Source organism: Sesamum indicum, linkage group LG7, assembly GCF_000512975.1.
Source record: "Sesamum indicum cultivar Zhongzhi No. 13 linkage group LG7, S_indicum_v1.0, whole genome shotgun sequence".
NCBI classification, from domain to species: Eukaryota; Viridiplantae; Streptophyta; class Magnoliopsida; order Lamiales; family Pedaliaceae; genus Sesamum; species Sesamum indicum.
Window position 1 is genome coordinate 7983723 of NC_026151.1, and position 14790 is coordinate 7998512.

A 14790-nucleotide genomic window follows, 5' to 3' on the forward strand; every position below is an offset into this window, starting at 1 on the left:
GGTCCCAAAGTTCCTCAAGATCCCATAATAAAGCATTTGAAACGTCAGAAGCAACATAAAAGAAGAGGAACGATGTTAGAAGATTAGTAGTGACATGAGAGGAAAATACAACACAAAATAAAGAGAAAATAGAGGTATATTCTTAACCACTGCACAAGATAAGCCTAAACAGTACATATTAAATTCAAGAAAAAAGAACAACTTCCATAATCAACTTCTAACAAATTAAACCATCAAGAGCTCCTTCACAAATTATGTCAACCACATAATTTGATATGCAAATGACTCAATAACGTCTAAAGTGTCTTTTAGCTAAAAACTTCTAAAGACCTCTCTCCATATTATCGTTCTTCAACAAGGATTCTACATCCACACAAAATTTGGTACACAATTAAACATAATGACTATACAAGTGCTTATGGAAAGAGTTCGAAAATAAAATTCACCCGGGCCCTTCACGGTTGTCGAAAGAAATCAGCGCGGACAGTTTAAGAAAAAATTTGACAAGTGGAATCAATCCGAGATCATGCATACAACTCCCGCTATCTTCACCACACAAGTAAACAGAAACAGAAAGCCTAACCATGCTCGACGACACAGACACACACTCAACAAAAACATAGAGAATTTGATATCACACAACGGTAGGACGAAACAAAACCTGGCAGTCAATAATTTTTCCGAAACGGCTGAAAGCATTTTCGAGCTGCCGCTCAGTAACGTCATACGATAAACCTCCGACAAATATACGGTTGTCTTGATCCTTGTCCGCCATCTCAACGAAATTTATCTCTCAGGGAAGACCCTAAATTCAGCCAATGAAGAAAAATACATAAAAATCAAATTTAAAAGGAAAAGATAATGCGAATTAATCTGCAAACGCAGCCACATAAACAAAAGCGCCTTCGAGAGATTTAGGGTTACCAGTAATTGGGATCTACGAGGGTTTTGGAAAATGAAATTCTCGAAAAGTTAAAAGTGAAAAACAGAGAATATCTCTTGTGGTTTAGCTTTTTGTACAAAAACCCTAGACGGCGCCAGCATTAATCAGTTTTTCATTTTGATCCTCAAAGTTCGACATTTGTGGCAAAACCCACACAGATATATTTTTGCAAAGGGTACAATGCCCTCCCTTAAAGTTTATGTGTATCTATTATATAGAGATATATACATATTATGATAAATAATATTTTATCATCTGAATTATATCGATTTTTACCATCAAAACTTTCTTTTTTTATGTGTACTTATCATCTCAACATTGCGTGTCAATTTGTACTTTGCCATATATGACTGTTTTTTGTTGAAAAAATATTACATGTTGTGTATATATGGAAAATATCATATCATATAACTCTTAAATATTACATGTGCACTACATATGATGTTTTTTCAACAAAAAATTTGATTAAAAAATAGTTATAAATGGCAAAATGTAAAATTTTAAAAAATTGCGATGGTAAATTGACCCAAAAAAAAATTAAATACCAAATTGTAAAACAGTCATAGTTTAGACAACAAAATGTAACTAATCCTATATATTCACTTATTACTCCGCTTTTGATTTAAATTCTTCACTTGTTAAAAAAATTTAATTAGAAATTATTTGATGATGAATTAATGTTTAAAATACTGAAATATATTGTAAATATATAACTATTGAAGGCACGAGAAACAATTTTGTCCAATCAGGATAAGTGTTATATTTGTTAATTTAGAGGTAAATGTTATATCAAATATATAGTTGAGGGGCGAAGTGTATTTAACCCCTGTAATGGTTGAGTAGTAAGTCAATCGTGGATAAATATAAATTTTCACTCAACTTTCTCTATAATAACAACAAATTCGATGAATCTTGACGACGGGGATCTATTTATTCGACATAAACAAATATAAAGAATATTACATATAATTTTTCAAATCACATGAAATTTACGTGTATTTATACCAAATCTTAGAGAGGATAATGTAATCCTCCCAATAATTAGGTTGGGGTTTGTACACTTTAACCCTTCAACTATTTTCGAAGTTTCTTTTACTCCATAAAGTAACAAATATAATATATACCTTTCTAAATTAATTGTTTGAATAAAATTGCCCTTCGCGTCAATATTTTATGTTGTTTTCAATATATTTCGAGTATTTTTGCACTTAAATTAATGCTGAAATATTTCATAACTATGAGAAAATTATTTTTGAACCAACGATAGAAAAGTACTTGATAACTTAAAAATTCTGATTAAAATCAAAGTAATATAAATTTATTGTAATAAATATAAAATATATATGAAATTATAGCTTTCAGTTGAATTAAAAAAAATTAACAAATTCACTAGACAAAATTCTGCTTTTGGGGATATTACCAAATTATATTATATTTAATTTAGAAGATTTTTTGGTATTTGTTATACTGATTTATTACTTAAAAGTCTTTGAAATTTGAATTGTATAAATTAGTAATATTTTTTATTATAATCAAAATATATTTTTTAAATTGAAGAACAATTGAGTTGGATTTAGGATGCAAAATATTTAATTAACAACTAAGTATGACACTTGTTAGTTTCGGAAAGTGAATGAAAAATGTGATATAGTTGATGGGCCGGTAAAGTGTACTTAGCCCTTCAGTTTATATTTTGATTTATTCATTAACATTAAATTGATATATGAATGTTATAAATACTTATCTAGTGTAGCCAATTCACTTTGTAATTTTTTTATAAAGAGAAAAATATACGACTTTTATTAGATACTTATATACGTATTTGAGTTTGTTTAGAATTATAAAAGTGTGTTTATACTCGATTATGTATATACTATCAGCAAAAATACTTATTATTCTCGTATATTTATGATAATAGGGTTACTTGATTTGTTATAGGGTAAATTATATCAACATTCTTTGAAATTATACCTAATAATAGAAAATTTTTTGTAAAATTATAAGTACACCCCTTCAAAAGGTGTCGTTATAGCGTATTTCATGAGATGTTTATATAAAATTTCGTCAGAAAAACAGTAAAAATACAAATATTGGAATTCCATAACTTTCAATAAGTATTTCTTGAATCATGAGAAGTTGGATAATAGAGTAATTTGACTTCATTTCACTCCTCTCCATCATAGGTAAAATACGGCTAATAATTTGATTTTCGTGTATGATATTATCAAGCATCTAGTTGAATACCATAATCGATCATGCACACGTATATATAAAACTCACGTGTTGTATATTGAAAAAAGTATTTTATACACAGAACGTATTTATGTATATGGAAATACAACATAAAATATGAATTTGAATTAGAGAACTCACTCAGATGAAAGAGGAGGTTCAGGCAATTCCAATGGCCAAGATTTTCCTTTGAATTGCATTATATGTACAGTGTATATATATTTGCCAACTTGAATTGGTGAGTCAATGACTTTATAACATTAAGAAATTAATAGACAAGAAAGGATATGGAACTTAATTTACAGAATTGTACAAGAGTTGGATGGCTTGGTTGAAATTAACCTGTGATTTGCTGCACTATTCGGGCAGAAACGGCAGCCTGACGACGCTAGTAGCTCCACCGCCGCCAGCCACCGACGACTTGGGGCTTATGTACTTGACAAAACTTGAACTGGTCTTTGAAGTTCTCTTGTTTAACTTCTGAGGAAGGATTTGCAGTCTGGGGTTCGAATCAGTACCCGAGTTCTCAACAGCTAACTGGTAACTCTTCACCAGCTCGAGTTGTCGAGCAACAATCTCAGAGCGCCTTGGAAGAAGTTCAACAGGCTCACCACCAGGTATTACAATGTACTCGATTGCAAGTCGAACCTCCTATAGTAGAGAACAGAAAATGTCAAGATCAGTCGATCAGAAACTGCAGCAGTACCGTAGTCATTGCAGGGTCTTTGGCATATTGCATGCATGGCAAAGCTCAATGACTCTGAAACGGTTAATTAATTAAAACTGATCAAGACCACAACGACCCATGCATACGTAATATATGTGAGGTTTCTTGATTATGAACCTTCTGCCCCTTCGGCAATCCCTTCTTTTCCTTCCTCTCCAAACCAACACAGTCTAAAGGAGATGTCAATCTATGATATTTGTTAATGACCCCGACCTAGCCATGATCTTCAACTTCATGAGGTGGGGATTGCTTAGTTAGAAATAAAGGAGGCCCACGGGCCACCAAGAAAATTCACCTTACTTCTACGATGTAAATAACTCATCAAATTAATATCGACGACTTGCCACAACAGTGTGTGCTCCGTCTCCTAGCTAGATGTGCCAGTTTAATATTTCACCTTCGTAAAGAGCTCGAATCCAATTTTCTAATTCTGGTCAGTTCTATACCCCACTGATGCCTTCCTTTTTCTGTGTCCTCTTGATGCATGTTTAAATCTGTCTTTAACCTAAATTAATTTGCTTCTACTGGGGAAAGAAAGGTCTTTAACCTAAATTAATTTGCTTCTACTGGGGAAAGAAAGAAAGCAGTAATATTACGTAGTTCTTAAATGTAGTATAGGTTCCTCTATGCTTCTTCCCTCTTACAGGTACAACACAAACAATGGTAGATAATTAAACTCCCAGTGTCATCTAGCAATGGTCTTTCCTAGGTGTGATAACACTATCAACCCTGATTACGCCAAGGATTATCAGTTCCACATTATCGTTCAAGACTCACTCTATATATAATGTTAGGAACAAAATAAAAGAGGAAAAAAGTTATGCACCTCCAAGGCATCAATTTCCTCTAATGATGGTTTTCTGATTGGCTCGTCATCTTCGATCTCAATATCAGAAGAATTTCTATTTGATTGCTTTTGTACAGAGCTAAATGAATCCATCCCAAGAATCATGCGGACTGCCTTTACCATTTGAGCCATTGTCGTGGACTGCATTGTTTAACCAAAGAAAAGGTGATTGAATTATCATCTATTAATTTCAAAGGAATCATTTCCATTGGCCAAAGGAACAACTATGACGAACCTTGATAACAAATACAGGCAACTGATGAAATTTTGCCACCCCACGGATCCAAGGATTCTGTTTCATTTCGTAACTAGATGCCAGAATGGCATCCGCAGAACCAATATCATCAGTTGCATCTATTTTCTCCTCAAGGCCCATTACAGCTGCTACTTGTAACAAATCAGCTTCTTGGATCTGAAATACAGCCAAATAAATCAATTTGATCAGTGTCGAATCAACTACAGTGCTGGGATCACATACTGATTTCAGTTTAATAAGTACTGTTTGCAATGTGTATCATATCATTTCTCTTGATACAATAGATTATTTTGGATACACGAAAAAAACCCTTCTAATGTCAGAAATGTCTTTTCTCTTTGCTTTTTAACCTTTGGAGTAAACTTGAGGCACAAACTACTCGAAAAATATAATTTGAGTGGAAGTCTAAGTAGTACCTTGTAAGTATAAACATATAATGGGTAGCTCTTTTTGCTCACAGATACACTAGAGCTCACTGTCTTGGACTTAGGATAGTAATACTCCTCTTCGTTGTCAGACACTACTTTAGTCTCTTCGTTTTTACCAATCGTTGCCTTAGCTTCTAAAGCATGGTCTTCTTGAGTAGGTTGAGCTGATCTTGCTAAATAATTAACCTCCGAATCTTTTCTGCAGACTGCAAACACCTGTGATTTCCCTGGTATCACCTTATCATCTCCAATATGGTCTTCTTCAGTAGATTGACTTGATTTAGATGCATTACTAGATTCAGCATCCAGATGTCGGACTTCAAACAATGGAGATTTTCCTGGCATATATGGTGCATGCAGTCAAGCACTGTTGCAAGAGATGATCCATAAAATTCATGAAAGTTTGCAAATCCCAGATACCTGCCAGTATAGCATCCACTGTTGCATCTAGTCTATGATGAACCCGACATTCGGTTTTCGATATCATCTCAACCGCACAAGTAAATGAAGGAGGTCCTTTCCTTTCAAGAATAGTTTTCTGCACTTTCCTCTTTCGTGCTTCCTCATCACCCAGAGTAACACTCTGTTTCTCAAGTAAGTAAAAGTTTCCAATCAAAGTTTTGAACAGAAGAAGATTAATGCAGACTCAGATATAGAATTGAGGAATTTGTAGTACAAAGTTAGGATTTCTGAATATATTTGGTCAGTACTACCCTCAGCAAACCCTATGTTGTGAGCATGTTCATGTGTGGAGCTTCAAATATACATATGCTCTAACTTTTGGCATTATAAAGTTTATTTTTTGTTTTCTCCAAGAGGAGTAAAAAATAGAGGAATTTGGAGTAAACAAATCGAGTTTTTCTTTGTTTATTTGCTCAGCAAGACCTTTAGCACACCCCATGCCGGGGCATTTTGATGTGTGGAGCTTGAAAAATGCATTCCTAGTTTTTATGCTAGTTGACCGAATAAAATAGCCCATGAAATGCTACATAGACTAAGAATAGACATGGAAAATGCGTATAATTAAGCAAGAGGATCCATCTGCACCTCTATTCCACCAACAAGGGTCTGCAAAGAGGGATTTTTAATGATGCTCTCTATAGTAATTCCATGAGCAGTTGCAACAAGCTGAACTCCTCTTTGTGCGATTGTACTGGCAGCTAATGCTTCCAGTTCTGTTCCAATTTCGTCAATTATAATGGTCTGGGGCATGTGATTTTCAACTGCTTCAATCATTACCTGCGCAGGAAACAGAGTCAATATTCAGAGTCGAGTAGGAAATTATACAAACTGCATAAGCAGAAGCACTAGTCTTAGTTCTCACATTATGCTGCAAGTGAACATTTGGGACTTGCATCCTTCTAGCACGACCTATGCCAGAATGAGGCACATCTCCATCACCGCCAATTTCATTTGACGTATCAACAATAACTACACGTTTCTTCTGGTCATCAGCCAGGATTCTGGCAATTTCTCTGCAAAAATAAGGTCGCATAATTATCATTGCCTGAACGAAACATGACACATTAAACCAACCGAATATCGTTCAACTCATTAATATCAAAATTTACTACATATATCTTACCAAAAATCCATAAATAGCCAGTACCTATTCGAAAAAAGATATAAACAATGCTTCATCTATGCTATGACAAGATTAAAGAAATCATTTCAGATACTTAAAGCCACTGTTTCGGCAGGCTCAGAAAATTCAGAGTTTCTACATGATTAACATGTGTATACCTGATTAAGGTTGTTTTGCCAACTCCAGGAGGCCCTATGACCAAGATGGAGCCTCCACCTTCAACTAGGTCCCGTATGATTTCAGCACTCCCTGATACAGCTCGACCTACCCGGCAAGTAAGGCCTATAATTTGCATTTTCCGATTTCTTATGGCACTAATACGATGTAGAGAGTGATCAATTCCAGACCGGTTGTCATCGGAGAACTCACCAACCTAAACACCATAAATTAACTTTACACTGCTATTCTACAAGCCATCTCTATACAAATAACGGCTACAACATGCTCTAACGTGTATGTGTGCACTATTATAAACACATGTACATAGGAGTTTCACATAGCATTACGATGTTGAAAAAAATTAAAGTATCTATGGGATATCAGTATAAACATTTGGTAGTTATCCAACAAGTATTTGTTTGTAAAATCATGCATCTTTTTTTCCTTTTAATTTTGAATTTGTTTCAGCTGATTTCATTGCAGCATAACACTCATCACATTATCAAGATTTACTGAAGTAACCTTTGAGATAGCATGACGGAGATCATCAGGTTTCGAAAGCGAGCAAGGGGGTTCCTCCCCAAGTCCATAACCACTTCAACCAGCTCCCCAATCTCCTCATGCCTCAGCAACTCATGCCTCATCCTCAAAGGCACTATTTCAAGAAACAAGTCCATGTCCGAGACCACCTCATCACCTCGACCACCAGAGCTCGACGTGGAAGCCGTGTTTGAAGCAACCGAAAGAAACCCATTTCCCTTCGTGGACCACTCCCTCGGCCGTCGAATCTCCGGGGACCTCACCTCCGGCGCCGGCGCCCTGGACGATGAGATCTTCCCCCGTCTTCCTCTTGTTCGACGAATCGACGCAGAGAGGGAAGGAGCCGCCCCTCTACATTTCTGCAGGTAAGCAAAGGTTGAGTTGGGAATCTGCTGAGCTGAGTGCCAAGAACTGTGCAGATCAATCAACACGAAATGGGAATTCAGAGCTCTCATTCTCTCCAACTCAAAATAAAAATTCCGAAAATCCTCTCTATGAAAGAAGCACAAACCAAAATCTTGATTGGTTCCTGAGAGATAAAAAAATGAGATTTTGCTGGTGTGAGAGAGGGAAGATTCCCTGGGATCTCCTATGGGATTGGAGGAGGAGAGGGGTCCATTGAAGAAGAAGCAAACTGTTTAACGAACTCAGAAGGTTGTCCACATGAAACATCACCACGTGGGGCGCTGCTTCGAACCACACATTTTGGTTGCGTTGGCGACTTGCTCTGTTTTGTTTGAATTCTATGGAAAGTTCAATGTCAGATATCTCCCACACTTCAAGGCTAAAAATATACCCAAGTTTTATTTTTGTGTTTTTGGTTTTTTTAATTTTCTTTAATTATAAAAGATTGTACATATATATTGTGTGCCGATCAAAATTTCTATAACTGATCAATTAATAAAATATACACACGCATTTTATCTACTGGTCAAGGTATAAGTCGGAACAACTGACCAAATCATAACTAATATTCCCATAGTTGATAATAATTAGGAAAAAGAATAACACAAATGTTTAACTCCCATCAAACAATTTGGCAAAAATTTAATTTAACATCATAATTAAATATCAAAATATTCGATCTTAATCACTAAATCATGACAACTGATAATTTTATTCAAATTTTAGGTTGTTACGTCTACAAAGTTTTCCTCCAAATTTGGGTTCAATGAAACAAGAAAATTGTAGGTAAGAAGATTTTTGGGACTTATTTCAATTTGAAACACACTTAGACTTGTCAAATCTTACATATCTATAGCACATGTTTTTCTTTTCGGTTCATGGAACTTTTCAACAGGTACTTTTGGAATTTTTACTCAAGTTAGAATTAGGTAAATCAAATTAATTATATAATAAGTATTAATATAATATTTGCGTCGATTCTTTTCAGACTATATATATAATAAAATAATAAGTGTAATATATTTATTTTTATTTTAAATGTAATTTTGATTGAACCTAAAACTAAATTTTCAATAAAGAGAATATGAATTTCAAGACTTGTGGAAACCAGTTACATGATGTTACTATTCTTTATTTGGATTCTATTTACGTCGTAAGAATGAAATATGCTTCCCAAATGGATTATATATTTTTAGAATCCTCCACTAGAAAATTGTACAGGTCAGAAAATCGACGGAATCTTACCGAAATAATTACAGTAATGTCATTTTAATACTTGAGGTTGTAAGAAATATTAGCATAGCAAAAGTTGTGCCTACGGTATGAAGATCGAATCTTTATAGATTTTTCTAAACATAGGACTTATTGTCAGGATGAGTTTTTTTTTTTAATCATAGTTAGGATGAGTTCAGAACTACCCGAACAAAAAGGTAAGAATTCTGACCTATGCACAGTTGAAAATAGGTTGGATGATAGGTCTTGATACGACCTTTAAGAGATTCTTAGGGGTGTTTAAAATTCAATTAACCAACCGAAAATAGATCGAATTGAATTCTTAATTTGAAATTATTTTTGGTATTTTTTTTTTTTTTAAAGAACAATCAGTACAACTCGAATGATACGGTTGTTTTTATTCGATTAACCATACCGATCAAATAACCAAATTGTTAAAAATATATGTATATTTTTGTACTTTAATTTTATAAAATATAGATATAATATTATAAATATATTATGAATTATGTATAACTTTACTGTTTACTTTATCATATTATATATAAATTATACTATAAAAATTCTATCATTTTATGATTTTTATGGCATTTTTTAAATATAAAGTTCGATTATTTGATTTTTAACCGAATAAAAAAAAATTTGATTATAACCAAACTAAATAGTTAATTCAGTTCGATATTCGACATGCCATTTCGATGTACTGAATTTTTGGTTAACCAAAAAATCGAATTCAATTGATCGAATTGAATAGGCCTAGTTCGGGTGCTGGTGGAGGAGGGAAAGGGGCCGCGAGTAGACGAGAAGGGGAAGGGGTGCAGTCCAGGCACTGGTGGGGGAGGGAGAGGGGAGCGGGATGCATGTAATTACGCCAAATTTTAGGAATGCTCGTTGTAATTTATCCTAAAATAAATAGAGAGGCTGCAATCTAGTTGCAAGATTTTCATTGCCATATATCACTTTTCCTGGTAAAGCTGTTGTGTCTGAGAAGCATTGCTAAATATACATACATATAAAACTCTCTGAGCACAGCTCTTTCTCACATGTAATAAACTTGCTCAGTTAGACAGAACTGCTTTACATAATTTACATTAACTGGCAGAAAACATCTGTACAGTAAAGGGTTGAGAAAATGCTAAGTCATTCCCAACCCATCAGCTTCTTCCTCACACATTCTTTAATCTCATCTCTTGTTGCAGACAAACAGTCACATTCATCTATCAAGATCCTGTACACTTCCCATTCTCGATCGTGGATTCTATGTCTACCTATCTCCACCTGACAAAACATTTTACACCAAACTGTTCAATCCTCGTGAACAAAGCATCAAACAGTCGATAAAGGAGAACGCCTTATGAACTTACTGAAAAGATGCTGATGTTTAAAACCTTGAGAGCGAGAGTGATGTCATAGAAGACGAGGGGCCGGCCCCTCCCGGACAACTCGACAGGGTTAACTACCAGCAGCTCGGTGTCGGGGCCTCTGCTAACAACATCTACTCTGAGAGGGTGGATGAGCTCCATTCTTAGCCGAGAGCACAGAGCGTTTTTCTTGTGTGTGTCGGTTATCTTTTTCCCGTCAGTTTGCATTATGAATAAGTCCAGCTCGCAGTTCCCTTTTGTGTTTGCGAAGAAGCGACCATAAGAGATCTGGTAATGGAGTTCAGTTTGTTAAAAATGCAGTACAGAATGTGAAACGAGTAGAGAGTTGCCGTTGTAAAACTTACACGCCGAGTACTAAGCAGGTTCATAACTACTGATTATACCCCTCCATCGTTGAAACTATCAAGTCTCCTTGTTAAGTTTACAATGATCACATGCCACCTCAGTTTGTTTAAACTGGCGGTAATGTTGGCAAATTTGACGAGATGTTGATGTTTCGGCAATTATTCTTGTCTAGTTCTAGAAAGAAGGTAACTGTAACTTTTTTATTTTTTTTAATGGTGGATGCTTAGAGGGGAGGTGTCTTTGTAATTTTAAACAGAGAGGAGAAAAGTCGGTAATTACACTAATTCTCGGGGATGGCGGTTTTTAATTTAACAATTAGAACGCAAGAACTGAATTATAAAATATATACCTGGATGTTGTAATCTTTCAAGGTTCTCATTATGTCATAGATAAGGCCCTTGTGATCCTGGCAAAAGATCTGGACGAGCGTGTGAGAAGGGCTGAGGGCATTATCGACGACGATAGAAACAGAATCAGAGGCGAGCACTCCGCTTGACAGTTCCCCAGAAAGTGGCAGACTGAAAATGTCTTCCGAGACGGAAGACGGAAGAAACGACTGTAAGCACGAAGCGACTTCGGGAGCAGCCACCTCAATATCACAACTCATCATGGTGTCTCCTAACACAACTTTTAGACTTTTAATCGTTTCCTCCCGTCTCTTACTCGTTTGAAGAAGTTCCCTACATTACAAGTAATCGAGAAATTATTTTACTTTTTATGTTTCTTGAAGAACATTAACAATAGAAGAAGTTCTTCAGAAAAGAAAGAGAAGGCAAATTCAAAGAGCATAGCATCGGAAGATGATATAAACACAAACCTCGTATCCGTGATAAAAAAGAGGTCCATCACTCGTCCGTCAGGTGCCGTGTAGATTTTCACTCTTTTTATTGTTAGCTCGAGCTCGTAAAGAACCTCAGTGACATCTACCGAAGATGAGAAAATAGATTTTAGAAATAAATAAATATCCGGGCTATTTTTGCAAATTCTTGATTTTCCCAATTCCTAGGAGATTGGGTCGAAAATTCAAGTTTCTCTTCAATTTCACCCTTGATCAATCAGAACAACAGGGAATAAATCCACGTAATATGACAATAACAAGTTGACTTCATTATAAATAATATCAAATTTCCACCATCTTACTTCATCAATCTTGACTCAAAATGGCCATCACTAGACGATAATAACTATGCCAAAACGCAGGGCGGCTACAAAATATCCTCGTCAATCAGCATATAATAACGTTCCCCAAACTCCAGCAATCATACACAATTTTGAAGTCAAATTTACATAGAGAATACCGATGGAGGGGGATCATGTGTCAACACTTGAGAGAAACCATTACGATAAAGCATGACTAGGATTGAAACGGTACCGTGTAAAAGCCCTTTTCGGTCATAAGAACACCAAAACTTGAGCAGGAAAATTTGTGGAGGCCTTGGCTGCTGAAACTCTGGAATAAAGTAGAAAATCCCCGATGCTGATGGAGTACATTTAGGGCACACCTCAAGAAGCCTCTTCCTCAACAAGTTCCACCTGGTTGTTGGCTTCCCGACGACCCAGAAAACCAAGTAACACCATTTACCATCGGTCGAAACATCTGCTCCATCCAAAGAATAGTATTCAATTGGTCAAAAGAATAAACCGTATCTTCTGCTATTCATTGAAATGAAACTCAGCCAACCTCTAACATCAACTACATATACAAAAAAATCTAAACGAATTCCGAAAATCGTCTCCACCCTAAGGCTTTGTTTGGTTTCATTCTTTAAAAAAATCACAAATACTTGCCTAAATTCTTGCAAGAATCATACAATTCAGTGTATTTTATCTTATCTTATTCATGAACATATTAGCAGTTCGCAAAACACACTACTTATCTAAATCTTTCTCTCTGTCTTCCATACACAAAGAAAAACACTTTAAAAGTTCAAATCACTGTAATCTGAAATAATTCCTTGAGCATGCAAGATGTGCTAATATTTTGAACTGTGAACTACAAAAGTTTCAAACCAAGATCCTCAGATGTAGAGCAATCCAACAGGAACCCTAAATCCCCCATACAAATTCCTTCCCACAAAAATCTTGGGAACAAGAATCAAGAAACAGCAAAGAAAGAACAACCTTAAACAAAAGCACCCAGATCAGAATTCTCATCCCCAAACATGTCTAAGAACATAAAACAATGGAAAAGCAAAGGGTAATAGAGATACCTCCTCTGACAATGCTAAGTCCAAAAAGCAATATAATTCTACACAGATCACATCCAAGCCCAGTTTTATCTGGACAGTTCACAGTGATCACAGTATGTTCACCTGCCCTCTCAGCTTCTTTAATCAAAACTGCATCTTCATAGATAATTCCCATTTCATCTCTCTTTTCCCTCAATCACACAACACAGTAAAAGAGCAATCTTTTTCTTTTTCCTCCTCCTCTCTTGGGGTTTCTGCTTTGTGGGTTCTTGAAATGGAAAGTAAAGATGCTATTTTTCACTATCTTTTATTTTTCTTGAATTTGGAGCAAAGCAGAAAGACACTGTGAACACACACACACACACACACCATAAGGGGAGAAAAGGGCAGCAGACTGTTGAATTGTTAATATTGTTCTACGTTTCTCTCTCATGTGTGTGCTGATTTTCAAAGTTTGGAATTGGATAGAGAGAGAAGGGGAGAGAGAGGAAGACTTGGATTCAAGATTCCCACAAAAAGGGGGATCAGAAACGGCCATTTTTTAATTTTTCTTTCTTCTCTTGTCTGTATTTCACTTTCTTTCTTATGTTTTCTATGTCCTTTTTCTTTAATTTTCTTTAATTCCTAGTATTTGGTAGGAAGTAGGTATCGTTGTCTTAAATTTGCCTTTTGATCAAAGCTTCTTCCTTCAAGAAAAGCAACAAATGACCACTCCCCCAAGAAATTTAATTCCAACCCAAAACAAAATATCAAATAAAAGACCATGTGCCATCAAATCCATATACGAAATTCATTTAGGAAGCTCATTTACTATGGGAAAATAAAATAACATGAAATCATATTAAATTCTTTCCCTTTTTTTCATTTTTTCGTGTGTATCCAAATAACAACTCGATCTGAAAATTACTCGTACAAATCTTAAGGAACATGACTGCCAAGAATAACTTAGAATGATAGCTTCATGATAATTATATGTAAATCTTTTATGATTTGTAAATTGTATTTAGTATTTTTTATATTTGCTTATGTCTAATAAACAGATCTATTTGCAAGTCAAAATTTCTTGAATTTATCGAAATTAACAAAAAAATGTTTAGAAATTGATATTTAACCTCGATTTACTTATTACAGATCAAACAATTTTTTTCTATCTAAACTATCCTTATAATGGTGAAAATATACATCCTCACATTCATTAACATATGAAGATATATAAGAATAATTTAACCATAAAAAAAATTATTTGACTGCAATAAATCAGTAATAAGTCAATCTGGTAAATATGAATTTTTATCTCATTTTTTTATTAATATAATCAAATTCAATAAACATTGACCAACAAATAAATTTATTTGTTATATAAAAGTAAATTTAAGAGTATTAAACAACAGAAGATATATATATCATTACTCCAAATTTTAAAAAAGAGAATGTAATTATCCGTAAAGTATATAATAATAACCCTTATGCTAGACCACATCATTTGTGGGGCTACTCTATATTTAATCAATTCCCAATA

The 14790-nt window shown here is 34.8% G+C and overlaps 3 protein-coding genes across 3 annotated transcripts in view; all 3 read right to left on the reverse strand.

Annotated features, from left to right (window-relative positions):
• LOC105166575 (glycine-rich RNA-binding protein RZ1C) overlaps nt 1–1082 on the reverse strand; it is a 5702-nt gene extending 4620 nt beyond the window's left edge. The window contains exons 1-2 of the mRNA XM_011085973.2: nt 925–1082; nt 662–805 (exon numbers count right to left, since the gene is read on the reverse strand). Of these exons, the coding sequence (XP_011084275.1) occupies nt 662–775 (114 nt within the window). The 5' untranslated portion in view covers nt 776–805; nt 925–1082. The remainder of the gene's footprint in view (nt 1–661; nt 806–924) is intronic.
• On the reverse strand, nt 3294–8475 carry LOC105166576 (uncharacterized protein ycf45). Its single transcript, XM_011085975.2, is given in 10 exon segments — nt 3294–3826; nt 4729–4890; nt 4985–5161; nt 5422–5771; nt 5854–6016; nt 6481–6672; nt 6758–6908; nt 7177–7391; nt 7700–7734; nt 7737–8475. Coding segments are annotated over 10 exon segments (2175 nt in total). The 5' UTR covers nt 8173–8475; the 3' UTR covers nt 3294–3532.
• On the reverse strand, nt 10275–13789 carry LOC105166577 (ACT domain-containing protein ACR10). The gene is made up of 6 exons (XM_011085976.2): nt 13293–13789; nt 12455–12679; nt 11900–12005; nt 11432–11762; nt 10720–11004; nt 10275–10633 (listed from the first exon to the last, which is right to left on the reverse strand). Exons 1-6 carry the CDS (start codon nt 13444–13446, stop codon nt 10496–10498), a joined length of 1239 nt encoding a protein of 412 aa, XP_011084278.1. The 5' UTR covers nt 13447–13789; the 3' UTR covers nt 10275–10495.